Below are 19,427 nucleotides of genomic sequence, written 5' to 3' on the forward strand. Positions count from 1 at the left end.
CAGAGTCTACGTCTCGTGCCACCTGTTACTTCCTGGCCTGCCGAGCCTCCAGAACCTAGGGTTAATAACCCACCTTGCTACTCCGGGCAGCCCACTGAGTGCCGCTCCTTTCTCACGCAGTGTGAGATTGTGTTCTCTCTCCAACCCAACACATACTCTAGAGAGAGAGCTCGGGTTGCTTACGTCATTTCACTCCTTACTGGCCGGGCTCGAGAATGGGGCACAGCTATCTGGGAGGCAAGGGCTGATTGCTCTAACAAGTTCCAGAACTTTAAAGAGGAGATGATTCGGGTTTTTGACCGTTCAGTTTTTGGTAGGGAGGCTTCTAGGGCCCTGGCTTCCTTATGCCAAGGTGAACGGTCCATAACGGATTATTCTATTGAGTTTCGCACTCTTGCTGCCTCTAGTGAGTGGAACGAGCCGGCGCTGCTCGCTCGTTTTCTGGAGGGACTCCACGCAGTGGTTAAGGATGAGATTCTCTCCCGGGAGGTTCCTTCAGATGTGGACTCTTTGATTGCTCTCGCCATCCGCATAGAACGACGGGTAGATCTTCGTCACCGGGCTCGTGGAAGAGAGCTCGCATCAACGGTGTTTCCCTGCTCCGCATCGCAACCATCTCCCTCCTCTGGCTCAGAGTCTGAGCCCATGCAGCTGGGAGGGATTCGCATCTCGACTAAGGAGAGGGAACGGAGGATCACCAACCGCCTGTGCCTCTATTGCGGAGTTGCTGGACATTTTGTTAATTCATGTCCAGTAAAAGCCAGAGCTCATCTGTAAGCGGAGGGCTACAGGTGAGCGCAACTACTCAAGTCTCTCCATCAAAATCCTGTACTACTTTGTCGGTCCATCTACGCTGGACCGGTTCGGGTGCTACATGTAGTGCCTTGATAGACTCTGGGGCTGAGGGTTGTTTCATGGACGAAGCATGGGTTCGGAAACATGACATTCCTTTCAGAGAGTTAGATAAGCCTACGCCCATGTTCGCCTTAGATGGTAGTCATCTTCCCAGTATCAGATTTGAGACACTACCTTTAACCCTCACAGTATCTGGTAACCACAGTGAGACTATTTCTTTTTTGATTTTTCGTTCACCGTTTACACCTGTTGTTTTGGGTCATCCCTGGCTAGTATGTCATAATCCTTCTATTAATTGGTCTAGTAATTCTATCCTATCCTGGAACGTTTCTTGTCATGTGAAGTGTTTAATGTCTGCCATCCCTCCCGTTTCTTCTGTCCCTACTTCTCAGGAGGAACCTGGCGATTTGACAGGAGTGCCGGAGGAATATCATGATCTGCGCACGGTCTTCAGTCGGTCCCGAGCCAACTCCCTTCCTCCTCACCGGTCGTATGATTGTAGTATTGATCTCCTTCCGGGGACCACTCCTCCTCGAGGTAGACTATACTCTCTGTCGGCTCCCGAACGTAAGGCTCTCGAGGATTATTTGTCTGTGTCTCTTGACGCCGGTACCATAGTGCCTTCTTCTTCTCCGGCCGGGGCGGGGTTCTTTTTGTTAAGAAGAAGGACGGTACTCTGCGCCCCTGCGTGGATTATCGAGGGCTGAATGACATAACGGTTAAGAATCGTTATCCGCTTCCCCTTATGTCATCAGCCTTCGAGATTCTGCAGGGAGCCAGGTGCTTTACTAAGTTGGACCTTCGTAACGCTTACCATCTCGTGCGCATCAGAGAGGGGGACGAGTGGAAAACGGCGTTTAACACTCCGTTAGGGCATTTTGAGTACCGGGTTCTGCCGTTCGGTCTCGCCAATGCGCCAGCTGTTTTTCAGGCATTAGTTAATGATGTTCTGAGAGACATGCTGAACATTTTTGTTTTTGTCTATCTTGACGATATCCTGATTTTTTCTCCGTCACTCGAGATTCATGTTCAGCACGTTCGACGTGTTCTACAGCGCCTTTTAGAGAATTGTCTCTACGTAAAGGCTGAGAAGTGCTCTTTTCATGTCTCCTCCGTTACTTTTCTCGGTTCCGTTATTTCCGCTGAAGGCATTCAGATGGATTCCGCTAAGGTCCAAGCTGTCAGTGATTGGCCCGTTCCAAGGTCACGTGTCGAGTTGCAGCGCTTTTTAGGTTTCGCTAATTTCTATCGGCGTTTCATTCGTAATTTCGGTCAAGTTGCTGCCCCTCTCACAGCTCTTACTTCTGTCAAGACGTGTTTTAAGTGGTCCGGTTCCGCCCAGGAGCTTTTGATCTTCTAAAAGAACGTTTTACGTCCGCTCCTATCCTCGTTACTCCTGACGTCACTAGACAATTCATTGTCGAGGTTGACGCTTCAGAGGTAGGCGTGGGAGCCATTCTATCCCAGCGCTTCCAGTCTGACGATAAGGTTCATCCTTGCGCTTATTTTCTCATCGCCTGTCGCCATCTGAGCGCAACTATGATGTGGGTAACCGTGAACTGCTCGCCATCCGCTTAGCCCTAGGCGAATGGCGACAGTGGTTGGAGGGGGCGACCGTTCCTTTTGTCGTTTGGACAGACCATAAGAACCTTGAGTACATCCGTTCTGCCAAACGACTTAATGCCCGTCAAGCTCGTTGGGCGTTGTTTTTCGCTCGTTTCGAGTTTGTGATTTCTTACCGTCCGGGTAGCAAGAACACCAAGCCTGATGCCTTATCCCGTCTGTTTAGTTCTTCTGTGGCTTCTACTGATCCCGAGGGGATTCTTCCTTATGGGCGTGTTGTCGGGTTAACAGTCTGGGGAATTGAAAGACAGGTTAAGCAAGCACTCACGCACACTGCGTCGCCGCGCTTGTCCTAGTAACCTCCTTTTCGTTCCTGTTTCCACTCGTCTGGCTGTCCTTCAGTGGGCTCACTCTGCCAAGTTAGCTGGTCATCCCGGTGTTCGAGGCACTCTTGCGTCTATTCGCCAGCGCTTTTGGTGGCCGACTCAGGAGCGTGACACGCGCCGTTTCGTGGCTGCTTGTTCGGACTGCGCGCAGACTAAGTCGGGTAACTCTCCTCCTGCCGGTCGTCTCAGACCGCTCCCCATTCCTTCTCGACCATGGTCTCACATTGCCTTAGACTTCATTACCGGTCTGCCGTTGTCTGCGGGGAAGACTGTGATTCTGACGGTTGTCGATAGGTTCTCTAAGGCGGCACATTTCATTCCCCTCGCTAAACTTCCTTCCGCTAAGGAGACGGCACAAATCATTATTGAGAATGTATTCAGGATTCATGGCCTCCCGTTAGACGCCGTTTCAGACAGAGGCCCGCAATTCACGTCACAGTTTTGGAGGGAGTTCTGTCGTTTGATTGGTGCGTCCGTCAGTCTCTCTTCCGGGTTTCATCCCCAGTCTAACGGTCAAGCAGAGAGGGCCAATCAGACGATTGGTCGCATACTACGCAGCCTTTCTTTCAGAAACCCTGCGTCTTGGGCAGAACAGCTCCCCTGGGCAGAATACGCTCACAATTCGCTTCCTTCGTCTGCTACCGGGTTATCTCCGTTTCAGAGTAGTCTGGGTTACCAGCCTCCTCTGTTCTCATCCCAGCTTGCCGAGTCCAGCGTTCCCTCCGCTCAAGCGTTTGTCCAACGTTGTGAGCGCACCTGGAGGAGGGTGAGGTCTGCACTTTGCCGTTACAGGGCACAGACGGTGAGAGCCGCCAATAAACGCAGGATTAAGAGTCCAAGGTATTGTTGCGGCCAGAGAGTGTGGCTTTCCACTCGCAACCTTCCTCTTACGACAGCTTCTCGTAAGTTGACTCCGCGGTTCATTGGTCCGTTCCGTGTCTCCCAGGTCGTCAATCCTGTCGCTGTGCGACTGCTTCTTCCGCGACATCTTCGTCGCGTCCATCCTGTCTTCCATGTCTCCTGTGTTAAGCCCTTTCTTCGCACCCCGTTCGTCTTCCCTCCCCCCTCCCGTCCTTGTCGAGAGCGCACCTATTTACAAGGTACATAAGATCATGGACATGCGTTCTCGGGACGGGGTCACCAATACTTAGTGGATTGGGAGGGTTACGGTCCTGAGGAGAGGAGTTGGGTTCCGTCTCGGGACGTGCTGGACCGTTCACTCATCGATGATTTCCTCCGTTGCCGCCAGGATTCCTCCTCGAGTGCGCCAGGAGGCGCTCGGTGAGTGGGGGGTACTGTCATGTTTGTCATTTATTATCATGTCTTGTCCCTGTGCTCCCCATTCTATTCGTTTCCCTCTGCTGGTCTTATTTGGTTCTTTCCCTCCTTCTATCCCTCTCTCTCCCCCTCCCTCTCTCACTCTCTCGCTCTCTCTTCTCTCTATCGTTCCGTTCCTGCTCCCAGCTGTTCCTATTCCCCTAATCATCATTTAGTCTTCCCACACCTGTTCCCGATCCTTTCCCTGATTAGAGTCCCTATTTATTCCTTTGTGTTCCGTTCCTGTCCCGTCGGTTCCTTGTTTAGTATTCACCATGCTGTGATTGCGTTTCGCCCTGTCCTGTCGTGTTTTTGCTGTGATTGTGTATCGCCCTGTCCTGTCGTGTTTTTTGCCTTCATCAGATGCTGCGTGTGAGCAGGTGTCTCTGTCAACTACGGCCTGCGCCTACCCGAAGCGACCTGCAGTCTGTGGCCGCTTCTCCAGTGATTTCCCCTCTACAGACTAGAGGATTTCTGTTATTCCCTGTTTGGACTTAAATAAACTCTGTTTCTGTTAAGTCGCTTTTGGGTCCTCTTTCACCTGCATGACACTTTCAAGTAATTTTATGATTTTCCCATACCAAGGAAAATGATAAGCTATATGCCAGGAGGGGATATAATCAAAACATTGTAACACATGATTTATTTAATATTCTCCCTTCTCTGAGTGTTTACCCCTTAGTTTAGAAACATACTCTACAGTGCCTTCTGAAAGTAGTCAGACCCCTTGACCTTTCCCACATTTTATTAAGTGAAAGACTTATTCTAAAATGGATTAAATAAATAAAAAATCCTCAGCAATCTAAACACAATAACCCATAATAACAAAGTGAAAACCGTTTTTTTTTTAAATATTAGCTAATTTATACACATTTTAAAACAGAAATACCTTATTTACATAAGTATTCAGAATTGAGCTCCAGTGCATTGATCATCCTTGAGATGTTTCAACAACTTGATAGGAGTCCACCTGTGGTGAATTCAGATGATTGGACATGATTTGGAAAGGCACAGACCTGTCTATACAAGGACCCACAGTGCATGTCAGAGCAAAAACCAAGCCATGAAGTCGAAGGAATTGTTTGTGGAGCTCTAGGGAAGGGTACCAAAACATTTCTGCAGCATTGAAGGTTGCCAAGAACACAGTGGCCTCCGTCATTCTTAAATCGAAGAAGTTTGGAACCATGAAGATCTTCCGAGAGCTGGTCGCCCAGCCAAACTGAGCAATCGGGGGAGAAGGGCCTTGGTCAGGGAGGTGACCAAGAACCCGATGGTCACTCTGACAGAGCTGTGGAGATGGGAGAACATTCCAGAAGTACAACCTTTTCTGCAGCACTCCACCAATCAGGACAATCAGGCCTTTATGGTAGATTGGCAAGATGGAAGCCACTCCTCAGTAAAAGGCACATGACAGCCCACTTAGAGTTTATCAAAAGGCACCTAAAGACTCTCAGACCATGAGAAATAAGATTATCTGGTCTGATGAAACCAAGATTGAACTCTTTGGCCGGAATTTCAAGGATTACGTCTGAAGGAAACCTGGCACCATCCCTACGGTGAAGCAAGGTGGTAGTAGCATCATGTTGTGAGGATGTTTGTCAGTGGCAGGGTCTGGGAGACTAGTCAGGATTGAGGGAAAGTTGAACGGAGCAAAGTAGGGAGAGATTCTTGATGAAAACCTTCCAACCAGAAAATTACCCTAAACACACAGGATATGCAGAGAAGAATGGAGAAACTTCCCAAATACGAGTGTGCCAAGCTTGTACTGTCATACTCAACAAGATTCGAGGCTGTAATTAGTGCGAAATATGCTTCATGAAAGAACTGGGTAAAGAGTCTGAATATTTATGTAAATGTGATCTTCCGTTTTTCCCAAAATGTTCTAAAATCCTGTTTTCTCTTTGTCATTATGGGGTATTGCGAGTAAATTGATGAAGAAGAAAAACAATTTAATCAATTTTAGAACAAGGCTGTAACCTAACAAAGTGTGGAAAAAGTGTCTGAATACTTTCCAAAGACTGTATGCATATTCAAAGAGACTGGTCTACAATTTCAAGTTTCTTAAAGGTCCAACGCATCAGCCATTTTTTATCTCAATATCAGATCATTTCTGGGTAACGAATATGTACCTTACTGTGATTTTTTTTCAAATAAAATGGTCAAAAATAAACAAAAATAGTTTCTTAGCAAAGAGCAATTTCTTAAGCACAAATTTTGCTTGGACTGTCTGGGAGTGGTCTGAGTGGAGAGGGAAAAACTGAAAACTAGCTATTATTGGCAGAGAGGGTTGGAACTCTCTTTCTTATTGGTCTATTAACTCATTTACCTGCTGGTAATGTCACCAGGCAGGCCAAAACTCCATCCCATGAAAACAGGCTGACATATCAGTTCGTCTGTTCAAACAGCTCTTACACTAAAAGAACATTTTCACAATTTCGCAGTGTAGTTCCAACCTCATAGTGTGGAAATATATATAAAACACAGCAAAATCATGTTTTTGACTGCAGGCAAGTCAGTTAAGAACATATTCTTATTTTCAATGACAGCCTGGGAACAGTGTGTTAACTGCCTGTTCAGCTCAGGGGTTTGAACTCGCAACCTTCCGGTTACTAGTCCAACGCTCTAACCACTAGGCTACGCTGCCGCCACTAAATTAAAGTTCATCTTGTGGGGTTATTTGCATTTCTGCAATTATTCAATTCTAGTTATCATCAACATGAAAATGTATACAGCTCAGAAATACCAAACACATTTAGGCTACATTTAATGTGAGGTGAAATTCCTTACCACCTCTGTGACTTGTCCAACAGCCAGATATGAGGGTCAGTTTCTGTGTCGTTACCATCTAGGCCTTTCATCCAAACAAATGGAAGTGTATTGTGTTTATTATGACTGCTCAAAACAATCCGTTAGAAACCAATCAGTGAGCCCAAACCTGCCACAACTGACTGACCTTTAAATGGTATCCAGGCCAGAGAAAATACATGTCTGAGGGGCGCCTGCGTCCAGTCGTCCACTAGCAAACTAGACTGAGAGGGCTTGTTTAGAGGCAGTGGACTGCGTTAGAGGCTGCATCCAAAATGGCACCCTTTTGTGTTTGTTTTTTCCAATGTGTTAGGTCTTGGGCACAGTCAGTACCATCAGTGAGCCTCATCCATCTAAAGCATGCGGTGCCTTCCTCCCCTCCCTCTGAATGGATAAGATGAGATTGATTGACTGCTTCGTCTACGGTGTTTTCAAAAATGAATTCCTGCGTCGTTTTCAACTCAGTTCAACACTGTGCAATATCAGTAAGGGTTGTGTACTGTTTGATCGATCGAGACAAGGACAGAGAGCACAGGGTTTCCCATTGTTGCAAGGTGATAACTTTAGAAACCCATTTTGGTGAGCAGCAACAACATGACTGAGGGCTGGAGTTTACAATCGATCCCATTTCTCACTCGCACTCGCATTCAATCCACGTTATAAGTCATACAGGAAATCAATTTCTGTGTTTGATGATTATAACTCTCAGCCATACAGATATAGTGCTGGCCCCAGCAACTATCTCTCCTCTCCCCCCTTCCCCCTCACCCCCACCCTCTCTCTCTCTCTCTCTCCCTCTGTCTTTCTCTCTCTGATTGTGACCTTCGTGGAGATTGAAACAAACACTTTAACCGCTCCAGAAGAGGACATAAGTAGAAACCCTTTCACCTTGCAGGCGTTTTTGAATGATTTATGTGATTTAATATCAAATCATTTCAATATTAGCCAGTGTGTCCTCCTTATCGCCAAGCTTCTCTTTAAAGATTAATCTTGAAATGTGATAAGAGAGAGTTTTTTTTCCCGGGCTTTGTAGTAAATGGAAGATGTAAGTGTGGCAGTTTGATGTGTTGTATTTTCTCATGATCTTTTGTTGGAGCAGAATTTCCTGGTCATTGAGCCTCGTACTCTGATACCATGGCGTCTCTCAAGGTGAAAAGATCCTCCAGACAATAACTGGTCATTCACCTCCTCACGAGCGACCCAGATTAAATAAGAGTGTGTGCCAAGGAAGCCAAGCCCGTCTTTGCCATGGGTGACCTACAAAACTAGACAAGCTTGATCATTTCTACTGAAACGAAAAGCATGCTTTTCCCCTGTCCCCTGTTTAACATACTGGGGATGTAGATACAGTCCTGGGAGTTGGTTGAAGAAATCATTGAATATGTACAGTTTTTACACATGAAGTGTGCCAATCTGTTTCATTATTCAGTGTGTTTGTTGTGTAGTTGATCTGACTGATACGGTAGACAGTAGAACACTCCAGCAATGCGACTGCTTCCTTTTTACTCCTCGGGCATATCTTCCATTTATCATTAGCAGACAGTCATGATCTGTATTAGCTTGAGTTTATGTCATGGAACACATGTTCCCGCAGAATGATGATGCGTGCCTTCCTTCCTGCTCGATCAATAGTTAGTCTTTTTGACCAAACAGACTGGTTGCAGTGACAGGCCAAACTGTGCGTGGTGAACAGTTGTCTTTTCTAGTGATTTATTTTGACTGTACCATATGGAACAGTGAGTATTAGTTAAGATAGATTACCAAGGGACAACTGGTAGTCCAGTTTTAGCCCAGTGGACCTGTATTTCTTGGGTTTTTAAAGGAAAGAAAATGGGCCGGTTATTGATTTTTGGTCCCAGTCCGCCCCTGTAGGCTAGAGTGATAATTAAGTTTGCAGCATGGGGGCCAGGCTGAGCTGAGTTTGAAAGAAATCCTGGCTTCTGCATATAAAGTCTGAAATCCTCTACAGGCGGAAAGCTCCCTCTCATCAATCATAAAGTGCTCACCCAGAACCAATTGAAATAACAACTTCCAGTGTCTTAAAGATGGGACAAGGAAATAAAATGTAAGGCACTCCTGGAAAAGCAATCATCGACAGAATAGCAATAATTGTTCATTTCCCCTGAAACTAGAGGTTAACGTGGGAAACGGTAGCAGCTATGCTAAGCGATTAAACATTTATAACAAAAATCTTACTTGCGCCTATTCCCTAAATAGTGCCTTTATTTTGATCATAGGTCTTGGTCAAAAGAAATGCACTAGGGACTAGAGCGCCATTTGGGATACAATCGAAGGAAAATGTTGTAGTTTATAGGCAAAACTGTAGCTTATAGGGATTTCAATGGCCTGCAGGGTCCTGGTTTTCCCTCTTGCTGTGTTCAAGCCTCATCCTCTTCCTTCTGCTTTGTGTTAAATAAGTGCACTCACTGGATTTACTGAAGGATCAAGATCCTCCAAGACTTACCCAGTACAGAAGGAAAGAACACAGCACACAGAGGAGAGTCTTCATCAGAGAAGAAGAAATCATGTTTAGTACCGTAAGGTAAAGGAGGATCATGGCTTTCATTGGTTGGAGTTGGAGCCACAGTGCCATGGTTGTTACATTACACTAATGACAAAATCAGGGAGGTACAGTCAAATATGAGAAGCAAATTTATGTAAAGAAACACTTCTGGGGATTAGATTTAATCTCTATGGGGTCTCAGTTCTGTCTAACACAATATTTGATTTTCCATAGAAAATGAAGGACCATGCTTATTGTATCCACACCCACATGGTAAAACTGTTCATCAGTTCACCCGATGCGTGCAATGTAGCTACAGTAGATTAATGTAGTTTCGTCCTTATTTGATCAATCAAAATCATGTCATCATAGTTAACAGTTTCACTATATACTATATGGAACAACAGAAAGGCCCCCCAAAAAATACTAAATAAATTTGTTCTGAAGTGTCTGTCCTATATCTGAGAGATATAAGAAAGATCAGGAAACATTAAAAAACAAACATTTTTGTACATTTTTGTCACTGCTACATACAGAGGTTGGAAGATTGGCTCCACCAACAAGCCCCATCGGCTGTACCGAATTCAGAGCAAAACGGAGAACACCATTGTGTGTGTGAGAGTCTCATCTTTCCATAGAAGGGTCTTAATAGTTTGTAGGATAAACCCATGTTTGGACGGAGAGATGCGTTGGACTGAGAAACTTTGAACAGATATTTTCATGGGGATTTTTTAATTGTGCTAATTGGTTTTCCACAGGGGTGCAGACATCGTCTCTAATCCCCATGATCATTATGTATGTCCATATGGCAGGGTCAGAGAAGGATGCTGCTTTGCTTGTTTTGAGATCTGTAGACTCATTCTTCTTTGCCATTTTTTTGAATGAATCAATCCAAACCTTTGCTAAGGGCTGTAACCTGGCACTCCTCGTTGCGTCGTACAGAGAACACCTCCTCGGGCCTTATTGCTTAAATGGGCACCATTGTTAAGACAGATGAATAGTCAATACTGCAAAGTTTTGAATGAGAAGCTTTTGAAGACGGGACTTTGTTTGAAACCATTCCCAGCTGTCCTCTGTGTGGGGTGGGTATAAAGCTGAAGTGTTGCCGGCTCAGTACCACTCATACAATACTGGGCTAATATAGATCACTTGCACTAAATATGTGTGCCAGCCAGTAGGTTCTTCTTTCCCTGGTAAAATTCCCCTCACATTGGCCACATGGCAGCCAACTGGCTTTGTTGCGGTCTGAGAAGCTAACAATAGAGTAAAAACAAGTGAAAGCAGCAGCAGTCAAATAGTGTCAGGTCTGAGTTGGTGTGCCAGCGACCAGCTGCATTAGCATCAAACCATGGCCACGGGGGTCTGCTGATGGAAGTCCAGGAGGGGAGGCCGTTTTCTTCGTTTCCCATGGTAGAAAAAAGCTACAACTGTCTGTTAATCACAGTATCATCTAATAATAACCGTATGGTCACAAGAAGCTGGCATTAGCTTCTCCCGTCTGTAGATAGTTGATTCTGATTAGACATGTTTTATTCCTTTCCACTTATTTTTGGAATAATACTGTGTTTTGCCAAATCCACAGATTTGCTAAATAATGCCTCACACAAAGAGTAGTTTTGTCTCTCAGGGAGGGTTGGGTCCCTTAGAGGTTCATGTGGAGAGAAGCCAGCCAGCCTCCAAAGTGAGAAAGCCAACCATCCGTCCAGAACTAAAACCCCAGCAGCAGCTCAAAGCAATTTTCTGGCTATTTTGTTGATTTAATCCCTGGTTTGCGATGCTCAGGCACAGTGGAGTGTGTGTGTGTGTGTGTGTGTGTGTGTGTGTGTGTGTGTGTGTGTGTGTGTGTGTGTGTGTGTGTGTGTGTGTGTGTGTGTGTGTGTGTGTGTGTGTGTGTGTGTGTGTGTGTGTGTGTGTGTGTGTGTGTGTGTGTATGCCTGTGAGGTGGGGGGTAGCTTTTTAGCACCCCTAGGGTCCAGATCTTAGCGCTCCCATTAGTGCTCTTACTGTGCGTACATCACGGAGGCACTCATCCCTGTCTGTCGAATCAGCGGCTGGCTACGTGGGGCTGCTGAAGTTGAGATCAGCCGTGGGATCCCATCCCCTGTATCCCTGTGACTGAAGCTCATCTGTCAGCCAGCCTAATCACACGTTAGCCAGCCCCAGTTCAGGAGACCGAGCAGACAGAAGCAGAGCAGCTCCTCACAGCACAGGATGTTACCTGTTCATGACTTCCCTGTGCCAATGACTGTCCTGTCTGTCAGCCCCCCAGTCTGCACTCACAGGGGAGAGTGTAGAAATGATGTACTTACTGAAGATGAGGAACACCAAATAAATGGTGCAGAAAAGTTAGTATTTCATTAGCTTGTGGTACAAAACACACACACTTTTATTGAAGGCAGGAAATCCATTGTTACATTTGTATTTACACTCATGTCCCCACGTATAATGTGCCCATGACAAGGTATTTCTAAATATGTCACTCTTAACTAAGTGACCTAATAGTTACTTAATACCATATTGTTAGGAATAGTCTTCACAAATCCCCCCTTTATGTCAACATCTATTCTTGTGTTCATACAGAACATGTAGTTAATGCTTCACGTTCAAGCTTGGTTGCCCACAGTGGAAAATACTTTAACTAACCTGTATTTACAGTGGATAATACTTTAAATAACCTGTATTTACAAGAGAGAATACTTTTACTAACCTGTATTTGGTGTGGAGAATACTTTAACTAACCTGTATTTACAGTGGATAATACTTTAAATAACCTGTATTTACAAGAGAGAATACTTTAACTAACCTGTATTTACAGTGGTGAATACTTGTATGTTTTATCTAACCACAAGATTAAAGGAAAGAAAACAAACTTTTACTGCCTGTCTCTAAACCACAATTCAATCTCGGCACATTTTCCAGCAGACCATTACTCTGAAAAGAAACAACATGTTGCAGGAGCACAGGAGGTTGGTGGGACCCTAATTGTGGAGTAAGTGCTCATGGTAATGGAGAGCAGCATCGATGGGATACATGGTTTCCGTGTGTTTGATGCCATTCCATTTGCTCTGTTACAGCCATTATTCTGAGCCATTCGCCCCTCGAGAACTTGTTCTCAACTAGCTTACCTGGTTAAATGAAGGTGAAATAAATTTAATGAAAAAAAAAATGATTTAACAAAACAGCCTCAATGCTCAGGAGCCTTGCCAAACAGCCCAGTAACTTCTGGTGTAGAAAGAATCATGTTACCAAATGAAGCTGAATGGCCGTCTGTAGAGCGGTGAGGTGAATGCTGATCTGACCCTTGGGGAGCCCTGTGATGCGTACCAAATGGCACCCTATCCCCTTTACAGTTGACTATTTAAAAAAACAACTAATACCCATAGGGCTCTAGTCAAAAGTAGTGCACTATAAAAGGAATAGGGTGCCATTTGGTGCGCAAACTGAACACCCGGCCACTAGGCTAGCCAGGAACCTGCAGATGGTCTTCCCCTCATCGGTATTAATCTGTCAGCTTGGGTTGTGGTATAGGGAGTCAGGAAGGGGAGGGAGAAGGGTAGCTCCCCACCCCCCACATGCAGGTGTTGCCTGCTGTTTATGGCAGCATGTCATGAGAAACCCGGACGGAGAATAAGCTCGAGCAGTACTCAAGGTCACAACACTCCACCCCTGCAGTAATTGTCCCTGTAGTGTTAGTCCTCAGAGAAATAGACAAAATAACGGGAGACTGAATTCTGAACACATTCTCGATAATGATTTGAACCAAAACAGTCTCAGACTTACGGAAGGAAACACGAACACACACTGAATCTAGACAAGGATCCGACAGCAGGAACGGAGAAAACAAGGAGAGAAATAGGGACTCTAATCAGGGTAAATGATCGGGAACCGTTAATGCCTGACAAAACATGACAATGGCAGCATGTCATGAGAAACCCGGACGGAGAATAAGCTCGAGCAGTACTCAAGGTCACAACACTCCACCCCTGCAGTAATTGTCCCTGAGGTGACAATGTATCCACTAAGTGTCTGTGTCCTCCACTGTGACCAGGGGGGTTGAGATGGGGTGCAGGCAGGCAGACCGGCATGCAGTGAGACCGGCAGGCAGGTAGGCAGGGAAACAGGCAGGCAGGCATAGAAACAGGCAGGCAGTCAGGCAGGGAAACAGGCAGGCAGTCAGGCAGGGAAACAGGCAGGCAGGCAGGAAGGAAGGAAGGAAGGAAGGAAGGAAGGAAGGAAGGAAGGATAGGCAGACAGACAGACAGACAGACAGACAGACAGACAGACAGACAGACAGACAGACAGACAGACAGACAGACAGACAGACAGACAGGCAGGCAGGCAGGCAGGCAGGCAGGCAGGCAGGCAGGCAGGCAGGCAGGCAGGCAGGCAGGCAGGCAGGCAGGCAGGCAGGCAGGCAGGCAGGCAGGCAGGCAGGCTGCAACAGGATCATGTATTGGAGGGGGACTGTGGAAGGTTAATTGCTTTTAGTAGGATACTATGACATTTCACTGCAGCCAAGTGGTCCCATGTGTATCAGGGTGTTTTGTGTTGGTCACTGTCAGCTCCGTACTGGCTAGCAAGACCAAACTGGAAATGTCAACATAGTTCTGAGTTTCATAACTTGAGAATTCATAGTTGGTTGAGATTTTAAATAGATAAAGTAGCTACTGTAATACAACATACAGTATTTGTCAAAATCTCTCTCAACTCTAATGTTTCCTTGCTTTTTCATACAAACAGTTTATCTGAAGGCTGACCTGCTTCTATTCACATTATATTTTCTTTATTTCTCTTTCTTTCTTTCTTTCTTTCTTTCTTATTTCTTTCTTTCTTTTTCTTACACACAAGGGTATCTGTGTCATCTCCCAGATAGAAGAACCTCATTCTCCTCCACCATCCCTGACCGCTCACAAGCGCCCCCAGCAGGACGTGACTGGACCTGGTCATCAGGGTGATGAAAGGCCTGCTCCTAGGCTGTGTGACCGTGGCTGTGCTGCTTCAACTCTCCAGCACCGGCCTGGTCAAGAAGATCATCCGCCACCGCAGAGAAACCCTGAGAGAACCCTCTAAGAACTTGACCCTGCCCCACCCTGACCAACCAGTGGTCTTCAACCACGTCTACAACATCAACGTCCCCTCCAGCTCCCTGTGTTCCGTAAACATGGAGAGCCCAGAAGGAACCAAGGTCAAGCCTAAACGAAGTCCAGTCCAGTCGGTCATGCAGGGCATGGAGAACAAGGACCACACGATGGACGGAGAGAACCAGATCGTGTTCACCCACCGCATCAACATCCCCAAGCAGGCATGTGGCTGTGACAACCACATGCCTGATATGAAGGACATCTTTAGCAGACTGGAGATGCTGGAGTCTGAGCTGTCCAGCCTCAGAGAACAGTGTGGCAGTGGAGCCGGTTGCTGTGGAGCCCAGGTTACAGGTATAGCACAGAATATTTTGACCAAAGACATTCTCAGGCAGTGTTTCACACCTGTTTCAACTATAGGATTGATAGTGGGTAGATTCGTGGTATAAAATGAATTTGTGCTAGGGAAAAAAGGAAAATGTTTACCCCTTTGGGTTCCAAGGACCAGGATTTAGAAACACTGTTCTTGCGGCAGTTAGAGTTATAGTTTTCACTTAGATTACATTCCTACATTGCTTTCAATTCTGCTATAGATCAATATTCCCTATTCCGACTCAATGCAGTTGTCTTTTTGTACATATATTATTTGCTGCAAAGATTATAATATTATCATAATTTAATAGATGTATGTGTTGTTTCCTCTACGTTTCCTCAGGTGAGGTGGCCACCAAGCCTTACTGTAACGGCCGTGGTAACTTCAGCACTGAGACCTGCAACTGTGTGTGTGAGCCCGGCTGGAAAGGACCCAACTGCACCGAGTCTGAGTGCCCCAACTTCTGCCAAGACCAGGGACGCTGCGTCGATGGGAAGTGTGTCTGCTTCGAGGGCTTCCACGGAGACGACTGCAGCATGGAGCCATGTCAGGAGGACTGTGGGGACAACGGGGAGTGCATCGACGCCATGTGTATCTGTGAGGACGGCTTCACCGGGAACGACTGCTCCCAGACCAACTGCCTGAACAACTGCCTGGGACACGGCCGTTGTGTAGACGATGAGTGTGTGTGTGACGAGCCGTGGACGGGCTACGACTGCTCCGAGCTCATCTGCCCCAACGACTGCTACGACCGCGGTCGCTGCGTCAATGGAACCTGCTTCTGTGAGGAGGGCTTCACCGGGGATGACTGTGGGGAACTCACCTGCCCTAGCAACTGTAACAACCGTGGGATGTGTGTCGACGGCCAATGTGTGTGTCACTCTGGCTACAGCGGCGAAGACTGCTCCAAGCTCACCTGCCCCAATGATTGTACTGAGAAAGGCCATTGCTTCAACGGGAGGTGCATCTGCGACCCAGGCTTTGAGGGAGTGGACTGTTCCATCCTGTCTTGCCCAGACAACTGCAGCAACAGAGGCCAGTGTGTCAATGGAGAGTGTGTCTGCAATGTAGGATTTGAGGGTGACGACTGCTCTGAAATCTCCTGCCCCATGAAGTGTCTGAACCGAGGCCGGTGTTTGAATGGACAGTGTGTGTGCAGTAAAGGCTTCACCGGGGACGACTGCAGCATCAAGACCTGCCCCAAAGACTGCCTGGGACGCGGAGAGTGTGTTGACGGCACGTGCGTGTGCTTCATTGGCTTCACGGGCAAAGACTGCAGTGAGCTGACTTGTCCCAACAAATGTCTGAACAGTGGGCACTGTGTTAACGGCCAGTGTGTGTGCAACAAAGGCTTTGCTGGGGAGGACTGCAGTGAGAAGACATGTCCCAAAAACTGCCTGGAGAGGGGCTACTGCGTGGATGGGACATGTGTGTGCTTTGAGGGATTCCAGGGCCTGGACTGCTCTGTGCTGACCTGTCCAGGAGACTGTGAGGACCAGGGGAGATGTATGGATGGAGTGTGTCTGTGTAATGAAGGTTTCATCGGAGAGGACTGCTCTGGGGGTAAGAAACCGAAGAATAATCCCAAATGGCACCTTATTCCCTTTATAGTGGACTACTTTTGACTAGGGCCATTAGGGCTCTGGTCAAAAGTAGTGTATTAGGGCAGTGGTTCTCAACTGGTTTTGCCTCAGAACCCAAATTGAACCAGGTTGTCTCAGTTGCAAACCAATATAATTGTTTGGGGGGGCTAAAATGCAATCTGGAAAACTATTTTGAATGCTATATTGAGAGTAAGTGTACTAGTTATATGAAAAGGGAACAGCAGTCCCACCTTTTTCATTGTCATTAATTTAATATTCCATATTCTGCATGAGGAATGTTAAGCTCACTGGTTTGAGAACACAAAATCAACCAAATCCTCTAAATAGCGTTGCTAATAACTCTATATTGAAGATACTGTGATTAAAGAAAAATATGAAATTATTAAAAAATATATAGGTTCATTTCTACACACTTTCCACCTGGTTTTAGTAGTTTAATTTTCAGACTGGAGTATTTTTCATAAAAAATGTAAAATAAAAATGTTTGCTCACACTCTGGACCCATTCAAAACCTCCCACAACACGTGTTTGGGTCATGACCCACCAGTTGAGAATCGCTGTACTAGGAAATAGGGTGTCATTTTGGACAAACAGAAAGAGACAGAGAGAGAGATGTCACATCCTTTGCTTGATGGGAGTATGGCTTGATGTGATATCATTTGTTTATGGCTGATATGTATGAGGAACATTTCAACATGATGACATTCATTTAAATGCTAAAGTGTCTGGCTGCACAACATTGGTTACATTGCTTTGAATAAATAATGTTGCTGTTTAATGTGGTTGTCAAATGAAAATGTCCATGGCAATTGGAGTCATCTTGGAGAATTGATGATTTGGTCTAATTTATATGGTTAGATACCGCAAAATACCTCAGATCAGAGACATTTAAAAAAAAAAAATGGGTTTGGCAATTGATGCTATTCGATGCCCACCCTCCATGGAAGTGTAGTTGTGCAGCTGCTGTAATTTCCAGACAGGAATTCTACGTTCAGCAAATCCGGACATTTTAACTTCCCTGCTCAATAAGACTACATGAACTTGAAGGTGATTCATAGGCATTGTCCTTTGCGTTTGTGATTACGTATCATAGTTGTGTATTATTTTGTCATGTTATAAAGCGTACCCAACCAAGTCCATGGTATTAGCAATAAAAAACACTAATCTGTTACAATTATACCTACTATACTGAATATGTCCCCTAACATGATGTGGTTGTGATTCTCTCCAGTGTCTCCACCCAAGGACCTGACAGTGCAGGAGGTCAGCCCAGAGACAGTGGACTTGTCCTGGGCTAACGAGATGCAGGTGGCAGAGTACCTGGTCACATATGTGCCCACCGCCCTTGGAGGCCTAGAGCTGGACATGCGTGTGCATGGGGATCAGAAGAACGCCACCATCAGTGAGCTGGAGCCTGGTGTGGAGTATCTGATCAGTGTCTTCGCAGTCCTCAGCAATAAGAGGAGTGTCCCTGTCAGTGCCAGAGTGGCAACACGTAAGTCAGGATTAGTAAAAAGTTGACCGAAGACTCTCACCATGTGTCAGATTTTCATTTCCCCCACTATTGTTTAAGGTTAGGATTGGTGGAAGGTAAGCTGATCCTAGATCTGTAACTGGGGAAACTTCAGCCCGGAGATGTAATTCACCTCTACGGTGTCCATATTAAGGCCATCTCAGTCTCTCCTGGAACTCGTGATAAGACAGACTCAAGTCTGACTGAGACTGTCCTAAAATGGACTACACCCTTACCTCACCTTTGGTACCTGACTTGTACCAAAGGTGAGGTAGGTAATGCTGAAGTAATGCAAAAGTGACATCCATAACGGGCAGCCAATAAAAAACGAATTATATCAACAAATTGATTAAAGGGCTCATGCGAACATCTGTTGCTAATCTCATTGAATTAAATCCCTAATTGTACCTGGGATGTGGTAGTTTTTCAATGTTGTTACACATTATTTACCCATCATTGGAACCAGCCAGCCTATTTCCTATATAGTGCACTACTGTTGACCAGGACACACTGTGATCGAAAGCAGTGCACTATATAGGGAAAGGGGTGCCATTTTTGACACAGTCCATGTGCTGGGTGTCCTGAGGATTTAGTAAACAGAATATCAAACATGGTTTCATTTGTAAGTCTCATCCAATTAGATCTCCCTGAGCCCGAGGGACTCAAGTTCACATCAGTGAGGGAGACTGCAGTAGAGGTTCAGTGGGACCCCCTGGACATACCCTTTGATGGCTGGAACCTCATCTTCAGAAACACTGTAAGTTGTCAGCAGTAGACCCTCATCTATGCAAACACTGAGTTATCAGTAGTAGACCTCACATCTATAGAAACACTGAGTTATCAGTAGTAGACCTCTCATCTATATAAACACTAAGTTATCAGTAGTAGATCTCTCATCTATAGAAACACTGAGGTATCAGTAGTAGACCTCTCATCTATAGAAACACTGAGTTATCAGTAGTAGACTCTCTCATCTATAGAAACACTGAGTTATCAGTAGTAGATCTCTCATCTATAGAAACACTGAGTTATCAGTAGTAGACCCTCATCTATAGAAACACTGAGTTATCAGTAGTAGATCTCTCATCTATAGAAACACTGAGTTATCAGTAGTAGACCCCTCGTCTTCAAACAATCTGAGCGAGGAACACGCCTTTCCCTCGTCTCCCATGGTGGATTTGGTTGTTAATAGATCTGTCTCTACATATTCTACATGGAGGAGGCTGAGATCTTCATATTCTACATGGAGGAGGCTAAGATCTTCAGAAGCCAAAAGCCTATCATTATCCCCACTTTCCTGTGGTCGAAACCATACACCGCCCCCTGAAAGGACAGACAGACCCACTCCTAGCTTCAGTAATTGCCCTAGCTATGTGAGTTTGTGTTCTAAATGGCACACTTTTGTCTATATAGTGCACTACTTTTGA

General features: G+C 45.8%; 1 protein-coding gene across 2 annotated transcripts in view; it reads left to right on the forward strand.

Moving 5' to 3' along the window:
- LOC124036518 (tenascin-like) overlaps positions 1-19,427 on the forward strand; it is a 93,743-nt gene that overhangs the window by 28,306 nt on the left and 46,010 nt on the right. For both annotated transcript variants that reach the window (XM_046351202.1, XM_046351203.1), the window contains exons 2-5: positions 14,278-14,864; positions 15,226-16,446; positions 17,719-17,982; positions 18,642-18,757. In XM_046351202.1, the coding sequence (XP_046207158.1) occupies positions 14,384-14,864; positions 15,226-16,446; positions 17,719-17,982; positions 18,642-18,757 (2,082 nt within the window). In that variant the 5' untranslated portion in view covers positions 14,278-14,383. The remainder of the gene's footprint in view (positions 1-14,277; positions 14,865-15,225; positions 16,447-17,718; positions 17,983-18,641; positions 18,758-19,427) is intronic.

This window comes from Oncorhynchus gorbuscha, linkage group LG05 (genome assembly GCF_021184085.1).
Source record: "Oncorhynchus gorbuscha isolate QuinsamMale2020 ecotype Even-year linkage group LG05, OgorEven_v1.0, whole genome shotgun sequence".
Taxonomy (NCBI): domain Eukaryota; kingdom Metazoa; phylum Chordata; class Actinopteri; order Salmoniformes; family Salmonidae; genus Oncorhynchus; species Oncorhynchus gorbuscha.